Below are 14,917 nucleotides of genomic sequence, written 5' to 3'. Positions count from 1 at the left end.
AGGAGTACAGAGATCAATGGATACTTTATTGATCCCAACAAGGGAAACTCGAGGATGTGATTAGGCCCCAGTGAGATTTGAACTCACGACCCCTGGTTTACAAGACCAGTGCTCTAACCCCTGAGCTATGGAGCCAGTGTGAGGTGGATTTCTGATGGACACCTCGTGCCAGAGGGGAGAGATTCAAACACATTGTTTCCAGGGTGAGAGGGATCAGCTAGAATCTTTCCTGCCCGCCTCAGAGTCCTGGAGACTACAGATCCTGGAGAGACGGCAGATAGCAGCAAATCAACTTTTCAGCAGATGGGATGGTACTCTGCTGTCTGCTCTTGTCTTCAGCAGTGGCAGCAGCGTACCAGACAGTTTGCTGAAAAACAGTTAAAAAAAAAGTCATAGTATAGTATGTCGAAAAAAGTCATAATATAGTATGTTGAAAAAAGTACAAAAAAGTCATAGTATATCCATCCATCCATCTTCGTCCGTTTATCCGTTGTCGGGTCGCAGGGGTAGCTGCTCCAGCAGAAAAAGAAGTCATAGTAAAGTCAGCAGATGGGATGGTACTCTGCAGTCTGCTCTCGTCTTCAGCAGTGGCAGCAGCGTACCCGAAAGTATGATGAAAAACAGTTGAAAAATGTTACAGTATAGTATGTCGAAAAAAAAAAAGTCAAAACAAGTAATAGTATATAGTATGTCAAAAAAAAAGTAAAAAAGTCATAGTATAGTATGTCCAAAAAAGTACAAAAAAGTCATAGTATAGTATGTCCAAAAAAATCATAGTAAAGTATGTCGAAAAAGTACAAAAAAAAAGTCATTGTAGTGGCAATCTGTCCACAAAAAATGCCACTGCAGGGAATTTGAAGCCATTTCCAACTCTTGCTGTTGCAAAAAATGAGGTCCGCCATCGCCGTATAGTTAATTCTTTATTGTAGAAATGTATTTAAAAACACATACAAAAAACTGACGTGCAAGATTAAAAACGAACAGACGAGATCTAAAAAACCATCACTATCGCACAGCTGAGGTTGAAAAACTGTGTGGCTTCCCAGACTAGATTCTCCCTCTGGCTCACCTGTGATTCCCTTACTACCCTGGCTAATTAGCACATACACACAGGTGCGCAGGTGACGTAACGATCAAACCATTCACACAAACCTACCACCCACACACACACTATCCATGCACACACACTCATCCAAATTGGCTGCAACACACCGGCCCCTAATTGTTATTGTATAATAACACAACAATTCACAAAATTAATAATGGAGCCAATGACAAATCAATCAATAATGTTCATAGTACAAGTGTGCATTTTCAGTCAATAATGTCCATAAATATCCATGGAATAAGTAATTACAAAAGTCTTAATCAGCCTCCAACAGAAGACAGATCTTTGTAATCGGTCTCTCAAGTATGTTGCATTTGGTCAGAACTTTGACAGACCCGTACCAGTCCCTGCTTGTCTGGAAAGGTCTGCAACACCTTTCCTAACAGCCAGGATCCACGAGGGGCAGTAGAGTCCGCCACAAGAACAATGTCCCCTGCAACAAAGCTCCTCTTATCCTTTGACCACCGCTGGCGTTCCTGTAGCAGTGGTATGTACTCCCGAACCCATCTGTGCCAGAAAAGATCAGCAAGATACTGAACTTGCCTCCATCGCCGTCTGGTGTACAGATCACTTGTGTCAAAAAGTCCTGGTGGTAGCGCAGGTTTGCCTTTTAACAAAATAATGTGATTGGGAGTCAGGGGTTCCAAGTCATTGGGATCATCTGAAGTTTTTGTGAGTGGACGGTCATTAAGATAGCTTCCACCTCACACAGAAGAGTTTGCAGTCCTTCGTCGTCTGTAGTTTGCTGATGAAGTACTGAATTCAGCACCTTCCTGACCATACGAATGATTCTCTCCCATACTCCTCCGTGATGTGAAGCACTAGGGGTGTTGAAGCTCCATTTTATTCCAGATTGAAGTAATGTGTTTTGAATTTGCTTGTGGTTCAGAGCAGATAGAGCTTGTCTCAGTTCGCGTTCTGCTCCAACAAAGTTGGTTCCGTTATCAGACCTGATGTGTGACACTTGGCCTCGTCTTGAAATGAATCGGCGCAGTGCATGGATGCAAGAACTGGTGTCCAATGAGTATGCCACTTCCAAGTGCACTGCCCTGCTGGCCATACAAGTAAAGATAACTCCATATCTTTTGATGCGGCTACGGCCTGCCTTCACCTCAAAAGGACCAAAATAATCGACACCCACATTTGTAAAAGGTGGGAGATCTGGTTGGAGTCTTTCCTTTGGTAAATCTGCCATCTTTTGTTCACCCAGCTTTCCCCTATAGCGTCTGCAAATAACACAGGAAGAGAGGATCTTTCTGGCTGCAGAATTAGCACTGGTGATCCAATACTGTTGGCGAAGTCTGGAAAGCAGATGATTTCTTCCACAATGTCCCAGTTGCTCATGAATGTGGCGCAAAATGAGAGTTGAGATGTGCTGATTTTTAGCAAGAATGACTGGATGTTTCATGCCATCAGGCATTGCCGCTTTACTGAGTCGTCCTCCCACTCTCAAGAGCCCATTTTCCAGCACTGGGTCAAGTTTGTAAATCGGACTACTTTTCTTAACTCCAGATGTTCCACTTTTCAATGCAGTTATTTCATCACTGAACTTTTCCATTTGGCAGTACTGAATAATGGCACTTTCAGCTGTGTTAATATCTTCCAATGCCAAAGTCTGACCACCCAATGTGGCTTTGAAGCTTTGCATTTCCTTTTCCACTTTGTTCTTCTGTTCAATTATGTTAAGTCCATTACCTGACACACACGCTTGTATTTCCTGTCTTTTTGAGACAACAACTGCAACACCTTTCTCCACTGATGAAACCAAGCAACTGAGGTCTTCAACCTTTTCCATGACGAGAAGTTGGTAATCAGCTGTGTTGTTGCATTCTGTGACTCTTTGATAATTATAGTATTCACAATAGCATGTCCTTTGACCTCAGGGTCATCACAGCTGAAAGAAGCAGGCTCCACAATATTAATAGGCCATTCACTTTCATTCTTGAAAAGGAAATCTGGGCCGTGGATCCATCTGCAACATGTAAGGAGTTCCTCAGCTTTCAAACCACGAGAGGCCTCGTCTGCTGGATTCTGTTTTGTGTCAACATACCTCCATTGGGAGACAACAGTGGCTTCTCTGATAATGGAGATCCTATTTGACACAAAGGTGTGAAAGCGTTTTGTTTCATTCCTGATGTACTTTAGCACAGTTGTGCTGTCCGTCCAGAAGATTGAACTTTCCAGCTCTAGTTGCAACTCTGCTTTCAACATTCTGTCAACTCTAACAGCAAGCACAGCAGCCGTTAATTCCATCCTTGGGATTGTCACTTTCTTTACTGGAGCAACTCGTGCCTTCCCTAAAATGAAGGCTAAGTGAATCTTGTCCCAGTGGTTTTTTAGCCTCAGATATGAAACTGTGCCGTAACCATCCTCACTAGCATCAGAGAAGTGATGTAGTTGGACACTTATGAGTTTTCCGAAATCTTTTGGTTTGATGCATCTTGACACGCTGAATACGCTAAGCCCTTTTAGGTCTTCTAGCCACCTGACCCACTGCAGCTGGTAGTGTGGAGGAATAAGGTCATCCCAACTGTAGCTCAACCTACAGAGGTTTTGCAGTATCAACTTGGCAGGTAAGGTAAAAGGTGCCAGAAATCCAATGGGATCGTATACTGAGCTCACAACAGACAAGATGCCTCTTCTTGTAAATGGTCTTTCTTGGACTGCCATCTTGAATCTGAAAGTGTCGGTTTCTGCACACCATTGCAGTCCCAATATTCTCTCCACAGGAGATTGTCCCTGTCGAAATCCAGTCCTTTCATTTCTTTGGCTCTTTTCTCTGCATCAATGGATTCCAACACTGATCGACTGTTGCTGACCCATTTTAACAACTGAAACCCTCCCAACTGGCATACAGCTGTCAAGTTTCCCACCAATGCCATGGCTTCTGCCTCTGAAGGCATGGATTTCAAGCAGTCATCTACATAAAAGTTCTGCTTGATGGTGTTGATCACATGTGCTGGAAATTCTTCTCTGTTGTCATCAGCAGTCTTTCTTAAGGCAAAACTGGCACAGCTAGGCGATGATATAGCACCAAACAAATGAACAGTCATTCTGTATTCAGTGAGATGTTGTGTCAGTTCACCATTTGGCCACCAGAGGAAACGAAGAAAATCTGTATCCTGTTCTGCCACTTTGACTTGGTGATACATTGCCTGTATATCCGCCATCACTGCTATACTTTCTTGACGAAACCTTATGAGAACTCCAAGCAAAGAATTTGTCAAGTCAGGTCCCTGGAGTAGTTGACTGTTGAGGGAAATCCCTTTGAAACTTGCAGCGCAGTCAAACACCACTCTCAAGGTTCCCTTTTTAGGATGGTGCACGCCATGGTGCGGGATGTACCAGACTTTTCCTTCTTTTCCTTCCAATTGGTGTTCTGGCACTCTCTCTGCATAGCCCTTGTCTATGACGTCACCAAGGAAATGAACATATTCCTCCTTAAATGTTGCATTTTTCTCGAATTTCCTTTTCAGGCAAAGGACTCTTTGCTCAGCAACGTGACGGTTATTAGGCATGACAACATTATCCTCTCTGAAAGGTAATCTCAAGCAGTAATGTCCATTGTTAAGTTCAGCTGAACTGTTCATGATTGCCATAAAATAAAGATCTTCTCTGGACATTTCTGGCTTGTCATCTGATGATTTTTCATTGAAGTCATGGTTATATTGCTTCACCAGCAGTTCCTCTATGTGAGCAATGGTTATTCTGTTAGCTACGATAGTGGGGCAGCTGATCTCAGTCTCATTGCCTCCTCTCACTGGTCCATTGATAACCCAGCCGAGTATGGTTCTAACAGCATAAGGTCCTTCATTGTTGCTGTGTACCACTTGCCATGGTTCCATTACCTTTGGCACATTGGTCCCAATTAACAGCTCCACATCAGCATCAATTACAGGAATTTCCACAGAGCTTAAGTGTGGCCAAGCACTTAACTCTTCCTGTCGTGGAATGTTGTCCCGAGTCACAGGCATCTTACACTGAGTGTAGACTTCTGGCAATTCAAAGTAGGTGTTACCATTAAGTGCAGCTATCTCCAGTCCTGAGATAACATGACTGTCAACAAACTTTTCTTGATTCATAGTCCTTAACAGGATTTTGGCACTCCTTCCTCTGACCTTTAGCTCCCTCATGAGTCGCTCAGAGCAGAAAGTGGCAGTGCTGCCAGGATCTAAAAATGCATATGTGGTTAGCATTTTGCTGCCTTTCTTAGCCTTAATCTGTACAGGCACAATTGCCAAGACGCTGTCCTGTGCTCCGGCCCCTATATGGCCACATGTCTTGGGAGAAACTGCATGACTGTTTCCTGATATTTCCTGCTGCGTGTCCTCTGAATTGATTTTCTCTCTTGAATGGATGTGAAGGATGGTAGGATGTTTTAAATTACACACTTTGCAAGACAGACGCCTATGACAGTCCTTGCTCATGTGTCCAACAGATAAACATCCAAAACAAACACCTTTCTCCTTTAAGAAGTTCATTTTTTTCACTGTGTAACTTCTTCTCCATTTTGGGACACGACTCCAATTTGTGACCCTCTTCACACAGCAGACAAAACACCCTTTGTTGGTTTATCAGGTAAGTTTCTCTCATTTTGCATTTGAGTCACAGGTTGAGCATTGACCGCTGCCACAGAAGTAGCAAAACTGCTTCCTTTTCCTTTAAAGCATCCTTGTGAGACTTTATTTCTCTCTTTATACTGAGGTGTTGAGGTGAATGTGTCCTGGATGTTTCCAAAGAGTGGACTGGAAGCAATGGACACTTGCCTTTCAATTAAGTTGACAATATCACTGAAACCTGCTTGGCGACTGTGCTTCTCCTGCAGCTCATAAGCAGTGTTTCTCCATTTTTCTCTCAATTTATATGGTAGCTTCAAGACAATAGCACGCATGTTGGATGGCATATTCATCTCTGCCATATAGCTGATGTCCTCCATAGCATTACAGCAGACACGTAAAAACAAAGCAAAAGCTTGCAAAGCTTCAATATATCTTCTGATTTTACTGATGGCCATCCAAAAGCTTTCTCCATGTAGGCAGTGGCTATCTTTTGTTCATTTCAAAAGCGTTCTTTTAAAAAGGGTCCTTGCTCTTTGATATCCTCTGTCTGGTGGCATGTGTTGACAGCTCTTAACCAGCTCCCTTGGTTGTCCTTTGGTATACTGCTCCAAAAAGTATAAACAGTCTATGCTGCTAGCAGCCTTTCCTTCCACTCCATGCTCAAATGCTCTGATAAATGTGCTATACTCAAGAGGATCTCCATCAAAACTTGGTATATCTCTTGGAGGTAATGATAATGAAGAATGTTGTTGCACTAGCAGAGCAGTTATTTCATTTTGTCGTTGCATGATGGAAAGAAGATTGCCTTGGTCAACATTAGTTTGCATCAGGTCAACACGTTGAATGGGTTCCTTTGTGTCATGTATTGCATGAGATGTTTCCTGAAATATTTGAGGAATGCTTGGTTGGGGATTCAGAGCATAAACTTTTGGTCCAACATGCTTTGAAAATGTCTCCTGGTGTCGTGCTCCCATTGATATGGCAGTTTTGTTGCCTCCTATTGGTGGAATATTCAACTGATGATTGGAAGAGTTAGGCTGTGCCTCCATTAGCACTGCCGCATTACTGCCTCCTGTTGGTGGATGATTGAATTGATGATTGGAATATGTAGGCTGTGCCTCCATTAGCACTGCCACATTACTGCCTCCTGTTGGTGGGTGATTGAATTGATGCTTTGAACTTGGTGGAACAAATTCCATAGAAGAGAGTCTGAAAGAAGATTTACGTTTAGAACTTCTCAGATAAGAATTCATTCCATCTGAATGAGCTCTTGAGCTCTGCACATCAGATGCTCTGTACACATTAACCTTTGCAGTTTGAACAGCAATTTGACTTTGCAATTCCAGCAATTCCTTTTTCTGTCGGATTTGCTCCTCCTGAGCGTCCAGCTCATGTCTTTCTTTAAGGGCAGCTGCCTTTGCAATGAGAGCAGCCCTTTCCACCTCTGCTTTTAGGCATGCAGAGGAAATGGAAGACCTTGAAGACCTTTGACTGTAACGGCCAGTTGATAAGCCTGTTTTATCACCAACATTAGAAATGCTGTCCCCTGGACCAATGTCATCAGTGACCACAGCTGTGGCAGGTGCAGTTTTGAGCACAGTTTTGTTTAGTGCAGCATCATCGTCATCATCATCATCATCATCATCATCATCATTGTCCCTTTTGTCAAGCAACCACATGTCCATGTTTTGTATTATTGCTTTATTGCTGTGCATTTGTGTTTCAACCCATTCATTTTGTTTTGACATTTCATCCTCAGGTAGCTTTTGTTTCAATGATTCATGAAACTGTTCAATTTCCACACAAAGTTTCAAACACATTTCATACTTTGTTTGTACCTCAGACACATTTCCCTTTGAAAGCATCAGTTGCTTAACTTCCTTTGTTAATTTGTGTAGTTTCTTTATCCTGGAATTCCTTTCCTTTTGATTTGATATTATTTTTATTTCCAATGCTTTGGCCGTTTGTTTGACCGATCTTTTACCACGTTCATTTTCCGTTTCACTTTGACTGACAGCTGCAGACACATCACTCATTTTGATATTGATTTAGAAGAACTGCTGAAGACTTTATTAAGAATTGTAGCAGGATGTACCTGTATCCCTTTTGTGAGAAGGCCAATCTCTTCCACACAGCGTAACAATTCTTGTTTTGTCCTACCGTGATTCTTCTGCAAAGCTTTTGCGCAGGCTGTATCTGTGTCCAAGTGAGTGGATTCAGCTGGCATGCAATGAATGAAGCGCGGGTGCTGTCCTTCCTCCTGCAGATCCAATAGTTCCGTCCTTTGAAGCTGAGTTTTTCAACAAAATGTAGTGGCAATCTGTCCACAAAAATGCCACTGCAGGGAATTTGAAGCCATTTCCAACTCTTGCTGTTGCAAAAATGAGGTCCGCCATCGCCGTATAGTTAATTCTTTATTGTAGAAATGTATTTAAAACACATACAAAAACTGACGTGCAAGATTAAAAAACGAACAGACGAGATCTAAAAAACCATCACTATCGCACAGCTGAGGTTGAAAAACTGTGTGGCTTCCCAGACTAGATTCTCCCTCTGGCTCACCTGTGATTCCCTTACTACCCTGGCTAATTAGCACATACACACAGGTGCGCAGGTGACGTAACGATCAAACCATTCACACAAACCTACCACCCACACACACACTATCCATGCACACACACTCATCCAAATTGGCTGCAACAGTCATAGTATAGTATGTATCATCTTCTCAGCAGAGGAGATGGTACTCTGCTGTCTGCTCTTGTCTTCAGCAGTGGCAGCAGCGTACCAGACAGTTTGCTGAAAAACACTTTAAAAAAAAGTCATAGTATTGTATGTCGAAAAAAGTCATAGTATAGTATGTTGAAAAAAGTACAAAAAAGTCATAGTATATCCATCCATCTTCGTCCGTTTATCCGGTGTCGGGTCGCAGGGGTAGCTGCTCCAGCAGAAAAAGAAGTCATAGTAAAGTATGTCAAAAAAAGTCAAAAGTCATAGTATAGTATGTCGAGAAAAAAGTCATAGTATAGTATGTAGGAAAAAGTCATAGTATAGTATGTCGGAAAAAAATCATAGTATAGTATGTCGATAAAAAATCATAGTATAGTATGTCGACAAAAGTCATAGTATAGTGTGTCGAAAACAGTACAAAAAAATCATAGTATAGTATATAGAAAAAGTACCAAAAAAAGGCATATAGTATGTATCAACTTCTCAGCAGAGGGGATGGTACTGTGCAGTCTGCTCTTGTCTTCATTAACATATACATAAATCATATGAGAAATTCCTTTTGAAGTACTTGAAGCCTTGTGTGCAACAGGCAGTTGATGGTAAGTGCATAGTGTAGTGACTAGGTGTACTGAGATCAATGGATACTTTATTGATCCCAACAAGGGAAACTCAAGGATGTGATTAGGCCCCAGTGAGATTTGAACTCACGACCCCTGGTTTACAAGACCAGTGCTCTAACCCCTGAGCTATGGAGCCAGTGTGAGGTGGATTTCTGATGGACACCTCGTGCCAGAGGGGAGAGATTCAAACACATTGTTTCCAGGGTGAGAGGGATCAGCTAGAATCTTTCCTGCCCGCCTCAGAGTCCTGGAGACTACAGATCCTGGACAGACGGCAGATAGCAGCAAATCAACTTTTCAGCAGATGGGATGGTACTCTGCAGTCTGCTCTCGTTTTCAGCAGTGGCAGCAGCGTACCCGAAAGTATGATGAAAAACAGTTGAAAAATGTTACAGTATAGTATGTCGAAAAAAGTAAAATCAAGTAATAGTATAGTATGTCAAAAAAAGTACAAAAAAGTCATAGTATAGTATGTCCAAAAAAATCATAGTAAAGTATGTCGAAAAAGTACAAAAAAAAGTCATAGTATAGTATGTATCATCTTCTCAGCAGAGGAGATGGTACTCTGCTGTCTGCTCTTGTCTTCAGCAGTGGCAGCAGCGTACCAGACAGTTTGCTGAAAAACAGTTTAAAAAAAAGTCATAGTATAGTATGTCGAAAAAAGTCATAGTATAGTATGTTGACAAAAGTACAAAAAAGTCATAGTATATCCATCCATCCATCTTCGTCCGTTTATCCGGTGTCGGGTCGCAGGGGTAGCTGCTCCAGCAGAAAAAGAAGTCATAGTAAAGTATGTCGAAAAAAGTCAAAAGTCATAGTATAGTATGTCGATAAAAAATCATAGTATAGTATGTCGACAAAAGTCATAGTATAGTATGTCGAAAAAAAAGTCATAGAATAGTATGTCGACAAAACTTATAGTATAATATGTTGAAAAAAAAAAAAAGTCATAGTATAGTATGTTGACAAAACTCATAGTATTGTATGTTGAAAAACAAGTCATAGTATAGTATGTCGACAAGAGTCATAGTATTGTATGTTGAAAAAAAAGTCATAGTATAGTGTGTCAAAAAAGTCATAGTATAGTGTGTCGAAAAATGTCTGTTCTGATGGACACCTTGTGCCAGAGGGGAGAGATTCAAACATATTGTTTCCAGGGTGAGAGGGATCGGCTAGAATCTTTCCTGCCCGCCTCAGAGTCCTGGAGACTACAGATCCTGGAAAGACGGCAGATAGCAGCAAATCAACTTTTCAGCAGCTGGGATGGTACTCTGCAGTCTGCTCTCGTTTTCAGCAGTGGCAGCAGCGTACCCGAAAGTATGATGAAAAACAGTTGAAAAATGTTACAGTATAGTATGTCGAAAAAAGTCAAAACAAGTAATAGTATAGTATGTCAAAAAAGTACAAAAAAGCCATAGTACAGTATGTCCAAAAAAGTTATAGCAAAGTATGTCGAAAAAGTACAAAAAAAAAGTCATAGTATAGTATGTATCATCTTCTCAGCAGAGGAGATGGTACTCTGCTGTCTGCTCTTGTCTTCAGCAGTGGCAGCAGCGTACCAGACAGTTTGCTGAAAAACAGTTAAAAAAAAAGTCATAGTATAGTATGTCGAAAAAAGTCATAATATAGTATGTTGAAAAAAAAAGAAGTACAAAAAGTCATAGTATATCCATCCATCCATCTTCGTCCGTTTATCCGTTGTGTGGTCATAATATAGGGGTAGCTGCTCCAGCAGAAAAAGAAAAAAAAGTCATAGTAAAGTCAGCAGATGGGATGGTACTCTGCAGTCTGCTCTTTGTCTTCTTCAGCAGTGGCAGCAAGCATTGTGTGCAAAAAGTATGATGAAAAACAGTTGAAAAAATGTTACAGTATAGTATGTCCCAAAAAATCAAAACAAGTAATAGTATAGTATGTCAAAAAAACAGTACAAAAAAAGTTTAAAAACAAAAACAGTCATAGTATAGTATGTCCAAAAAAATACACAAAATAGTATGTATGAAAAAAGTAAAAAAAAGTATAGTATAGTATGTCCAAAAAAATCATAGTAAAAAGTATGTATGGTAAGTACAAAAAAAAAAGTCATAGTATAGTATGTATCATCTTCTCAGCAGAGGAGATGGTACTCTGCTGTCTGCTCTTGTCTTCAGCAGTGGCAGCAGCGTATCCAGACAGTTTGCTGAAAAACACTTTAAAAAAAAAAGTCATAGTATAGTATGTCGAAAAAAAGTCATAGTATAGTATGTTGAAAAAAGTACAAAAAAGTCATAGTATATCCATCCATCTTAGGGTTGAAAAAGTCCGTTTATCCGTGTCGGGTCACAGGGGGTAGCTGCTCCAGCAGAAAAAAAAATCAGTCATAGTAAAGTATGTCAAAAAAAAGTCAAAAAAGTAAAAAAGTATATAGTATGTCAAAAAAAAAAAGTCATAGTATATTATGTAGGAAAAAGTCATAGTATAGTATGTCATCTTCTCAGGAAAAAATCATAGTATAGTATGTCGATAAAAATCATAGTATAGTATGTAGTCAAAGTGCCAATAAGTCATTGAACTCCACGATACTATTTCATAGTATAGAAAGTATGATGAAAAACAGTTTAAAAAACAGTCATAGTATAGTATGTCAAAAAAATGTTACAGTATAGTAGTATAGGGTAAAAAAAGTCATAGTAAAAAGTACAAAAAATCATAGTATAGTATATAGAAAAGTACCAAAAAAAACAGTTTAAAAACATATAGTATGTATCAACTTCTCAGCAGTAGGGGATGGTACTGTGCAGTCTGCTCTTGTCTTCATTAACATATACAAAAACATCATATGAGAAATTCCTTTTGAAGTACTTGAAGCCTTGTCTGCAACAGGCAGGCGATGGTAGTCTGCATAGTGTAGTGATTAGGAGTACAGAGATCAATGGATACTTTATTGATCCCAACAAGGGAAACTCAAGGATGTGATTAGCCACCAGTGACATTTGAACTCACAACCCCTGGTTTACAATACCAGTGCTCTAACCACTGAGCTATGGAGCCAGTGTGAGGTGGATTTCTGATGGACACCTCGTGCCAGAGGGGAGAGATTCAAACACATTGTTTCCAGGGTGAGAGGGATCAGCTAGAATCTTTCCTGCCCATGAAGGCCATGTGCTCTCATTAGAGTTTGAAACCATGTGCTCCATGCAAAACAGTTTTAAAAAAACAGTCATAGTATAGTATGCTTAAAAAATGTATATAGTATGTTGAAAAAAGTTCAAAAAAGTCCTGGAGACTACAGATCCTGGACAGGAAGGCAGATAGCAGCAAATCAACTTTTCAGCAGATGGGATGGTACTCTGCAGTCTGCTCTTAAATTTTCAGCAGTGGCTATGTGGTTGTTGGACTGACAGTATGATGAAAAACAGTTGAAAAACTTCAACATACAATCCTTTTATCTTTTTAGGTGTGACATTGTACGATCTGTCCAGAGACAGCAGATGTAAAATAGCATTTTGGCTAATTCTGGCACACTGTACATTTTTATATGTATTATTAGTGTGCATTGTCCCTGTTAAATAAACCTGAAATAAATAAAATAAACAGACTAAGAACAACTGTCTCTGTGATGTACAACCCCAAATCAGAAAAAGTTGGGATAGTATGGAAAACACAAATAAAAAAAGAAAGTAGTGATTTCTAAATGTACTTTGACTTGTATTTCATTGCAGACAATACAACAGCACATACTTTAATGTGTTTCCTCATGATAATGTGTTCCTATTTTGGTTCTTGCAACACATTTCAAAAAAAGTTGGAACAGTAAAGCATTTACCACTTTGTAATGTTGCCATTCCTTTTCACAACACTTAAAAGACGTTTAGGGACTGAAGACACCAAGTGATGAAGTGTTTCAGGTGTAATTTTGTCTTAAGGTGGGCAACAGTACGGGGTCTTTGTTGTCGCATTTTGCGCTTCAAAATGCGCCACACATTCTCTATTGGAGGCAGGTCGGGACTGCAGGCAGGCCAGTCAAGTACCCGTATCCTCTTCCTCCGCAGACAGGACTTTGTAATGTGTGCAGAATGTGGTTTTGCATTATCTTGTTGCAATATATATGGACGTCCCTGGAAAAGATGTCTTCTTGAAGGCAGTATATTGTGCTCCAAAATCTTTATGTACTTTTCAGCATTAATGGTGCCATCACAGAAGTGCAAGTTACCTTTGCCAAGGGCACTGACAAAACCCCATACCATGACAGACCCTGGCTTTTGGACTTTGATGCTGGTAACAGTCTGGATGATCCTTTTCTTCTTTGGTCCGGAGCACACGGTGTCCATTTCTCCCAAAAAATACCTGAAATAATGATTCATCTGACCACAGTACACGTTTCCACTGTGTGATGGTCCATCCCAGATGCCTCCGAGCCCATTTGTGGATGTAAATACGTATTGTGGTACTTGACAAAGGTTTGCCAAAGTAGTCCTGAGCCCATGTGGTGATATCGCTTATAGATGAATGACGATTCTTGATGCAGGGCCGCCTGAGGGATCGGAAGTCACGTTTGTTCAGCTTAGGCTTGCGCCCTTGTCCTTTTGTGGTGGCAAATTTTATTTTAACCATTTGCTTAAAGATTGTTTAAAACCTCCATAGAATGCTGTTCCTTCCTCTTAGACTCTTAAAGACTAGAGAGGGACAGCTGCAGCCATGAACTCTTAGCCTAGAATCTTTATTTTTGGAGAGACATTAGCCTCTCATTTGTTTAACTTTTTAGCAGACAAAGTCGAGAAGGCCACAAAACCTTTCCTTCTGCCTCCTGAGATAAACTATTGTTTAGTCTATGAAAAGAACAGGGGCAGAGGGGAAGGTAAGCATAGTTTGACTTTTCATGATGTCCTATTTTCAACTATGGCCAGGCTAAAAGATAAAGTGAGAGGGGTGGCTAAAGAGAGGTTTTGACTATATGATGATGTGATGTTTAGATTTTAGGTTAGAAATGCTCATTCAGTTGTACTGCGTGTACCTGTGAATCTGTATTCTCATATTTTGCAAAATATAATACATGCTCAAAGACCAGATTTTGGTTTAATTCTCAAACAGTCTTTATTCGTATTCATTTTTATCATTGATATTTACTAAACTCTGCTGCTGCAAGAAATTTCCATCACACTTTACGCACTGAAATTCCTCCACATTCCTTGAATCTTTTAATTATGTTATGCACTGTTGAAGGTGAAATAAGCAAATGTCTTCCTATCTTTCTTTGAGAATCATTGTTTTTAAACATTTCAATAATTTTCTCACGTATTTGTTGGCAAACTGGCGATCCTCGGCCCAGCTTTTCTCCTAAAGGACTAGACCTTTCTTGAATGCTGCTTTTGTACCAAATCATAATTACAATCACCTGTTGACATCACCTGTTTCAAATCACATCATTATTTAACCAATTTACCTGATAACTAGCCCTAAATTGCTCCTGTCCCAACCTTTTTTGGAATGTGTTGCAGGTCTGAATGACAGGAAAGGATGTATATTTACAAATGAAATTAAGTTGACCAGACAAACATGAAATATTTTGTGTACACATTGTCTGCAATGAAATACAAGTCAAAGTACATTTAGAAATCACTACTTTCGTTTTTTATTTGTGTTTTCCATACTGTCCCAACTTTTTCTGATTTGGGGTTGTAAAAGAAAAGGTTATGTCTCAAAATACACATCCAATATTCTTGGTTGGCACCATCACCAGCACATCATCCCATGGCCAGGCTAGCTGTGTTCCCCTGTTTCCAGTCTTCATGCTAAGCTAAGCTAAACTAAGCTAAGCTATCACACCATGATCTTGAGATTACGATGTTGTGGTTTCCGTTCTGTAAGGATGCACCAACAGGAAGATAAGCGCTAATTTCACCACAGGGATTTAAATGATTATA

General features: G+C 40.2%; 1 protein-coding gene and 2 non-coding genes across 3 annotated transcripts in view; all 3 read right to left on the bottom strand.

The window, feature by feature from the left end:
- The window catches only part of tymp (thymidine phosphorylase), a 58,455-nt gene extending 45,131 nt beyond the window's left edge, over positions 1-13,324 (bottom strand). Inside the window, exon 1 of the mRNA XM_028571280.1 lies at positions 13,238-13,324. Coding sequence (XP_028427081.1) covers positions 13,238-13,324 — 87 coding nt within the window. The remainder of the gene's footprint in view (positions 1-13,237) is intronic.
- trnat-ugu (transfer RNA threonine (anticodon UGU)) lies at positions 63-135 on the bottom strand. The gene has a single exon. It is a non-coding gene; the product is annotated as a tRNA-Thr (tRNA).
- Positions 9,081-9,153, bottom strand: trnat-ugu (transfer RNA threonine (anticodon UGU)). The gene has a single exon. It is a non-coding gene; the product is annotated as a tRNA-Thr (tRNA).
- Positions 13,325-14,917: the final 1,593 nt, after the last annotated feature.

The sequence above is a fragment of the Perca flavescens genome, chromosome 23 (assembly GCF_004354835.1).
Source record: "Perca flavescens isolate YP-PL-M2 chromosome 23, PFLA_1.0, whole genome shotgun sequence".
In the NCBI taxonomy this organism is placed as follows: Eukaryota; Metazoa; Chordata; class Actinopteri; order Perciformes; family Percidae; genus Perca; species Perca flavescens.
This window is presented reverse-complemented; position numbering and strand designations above follow the sequence as displayed.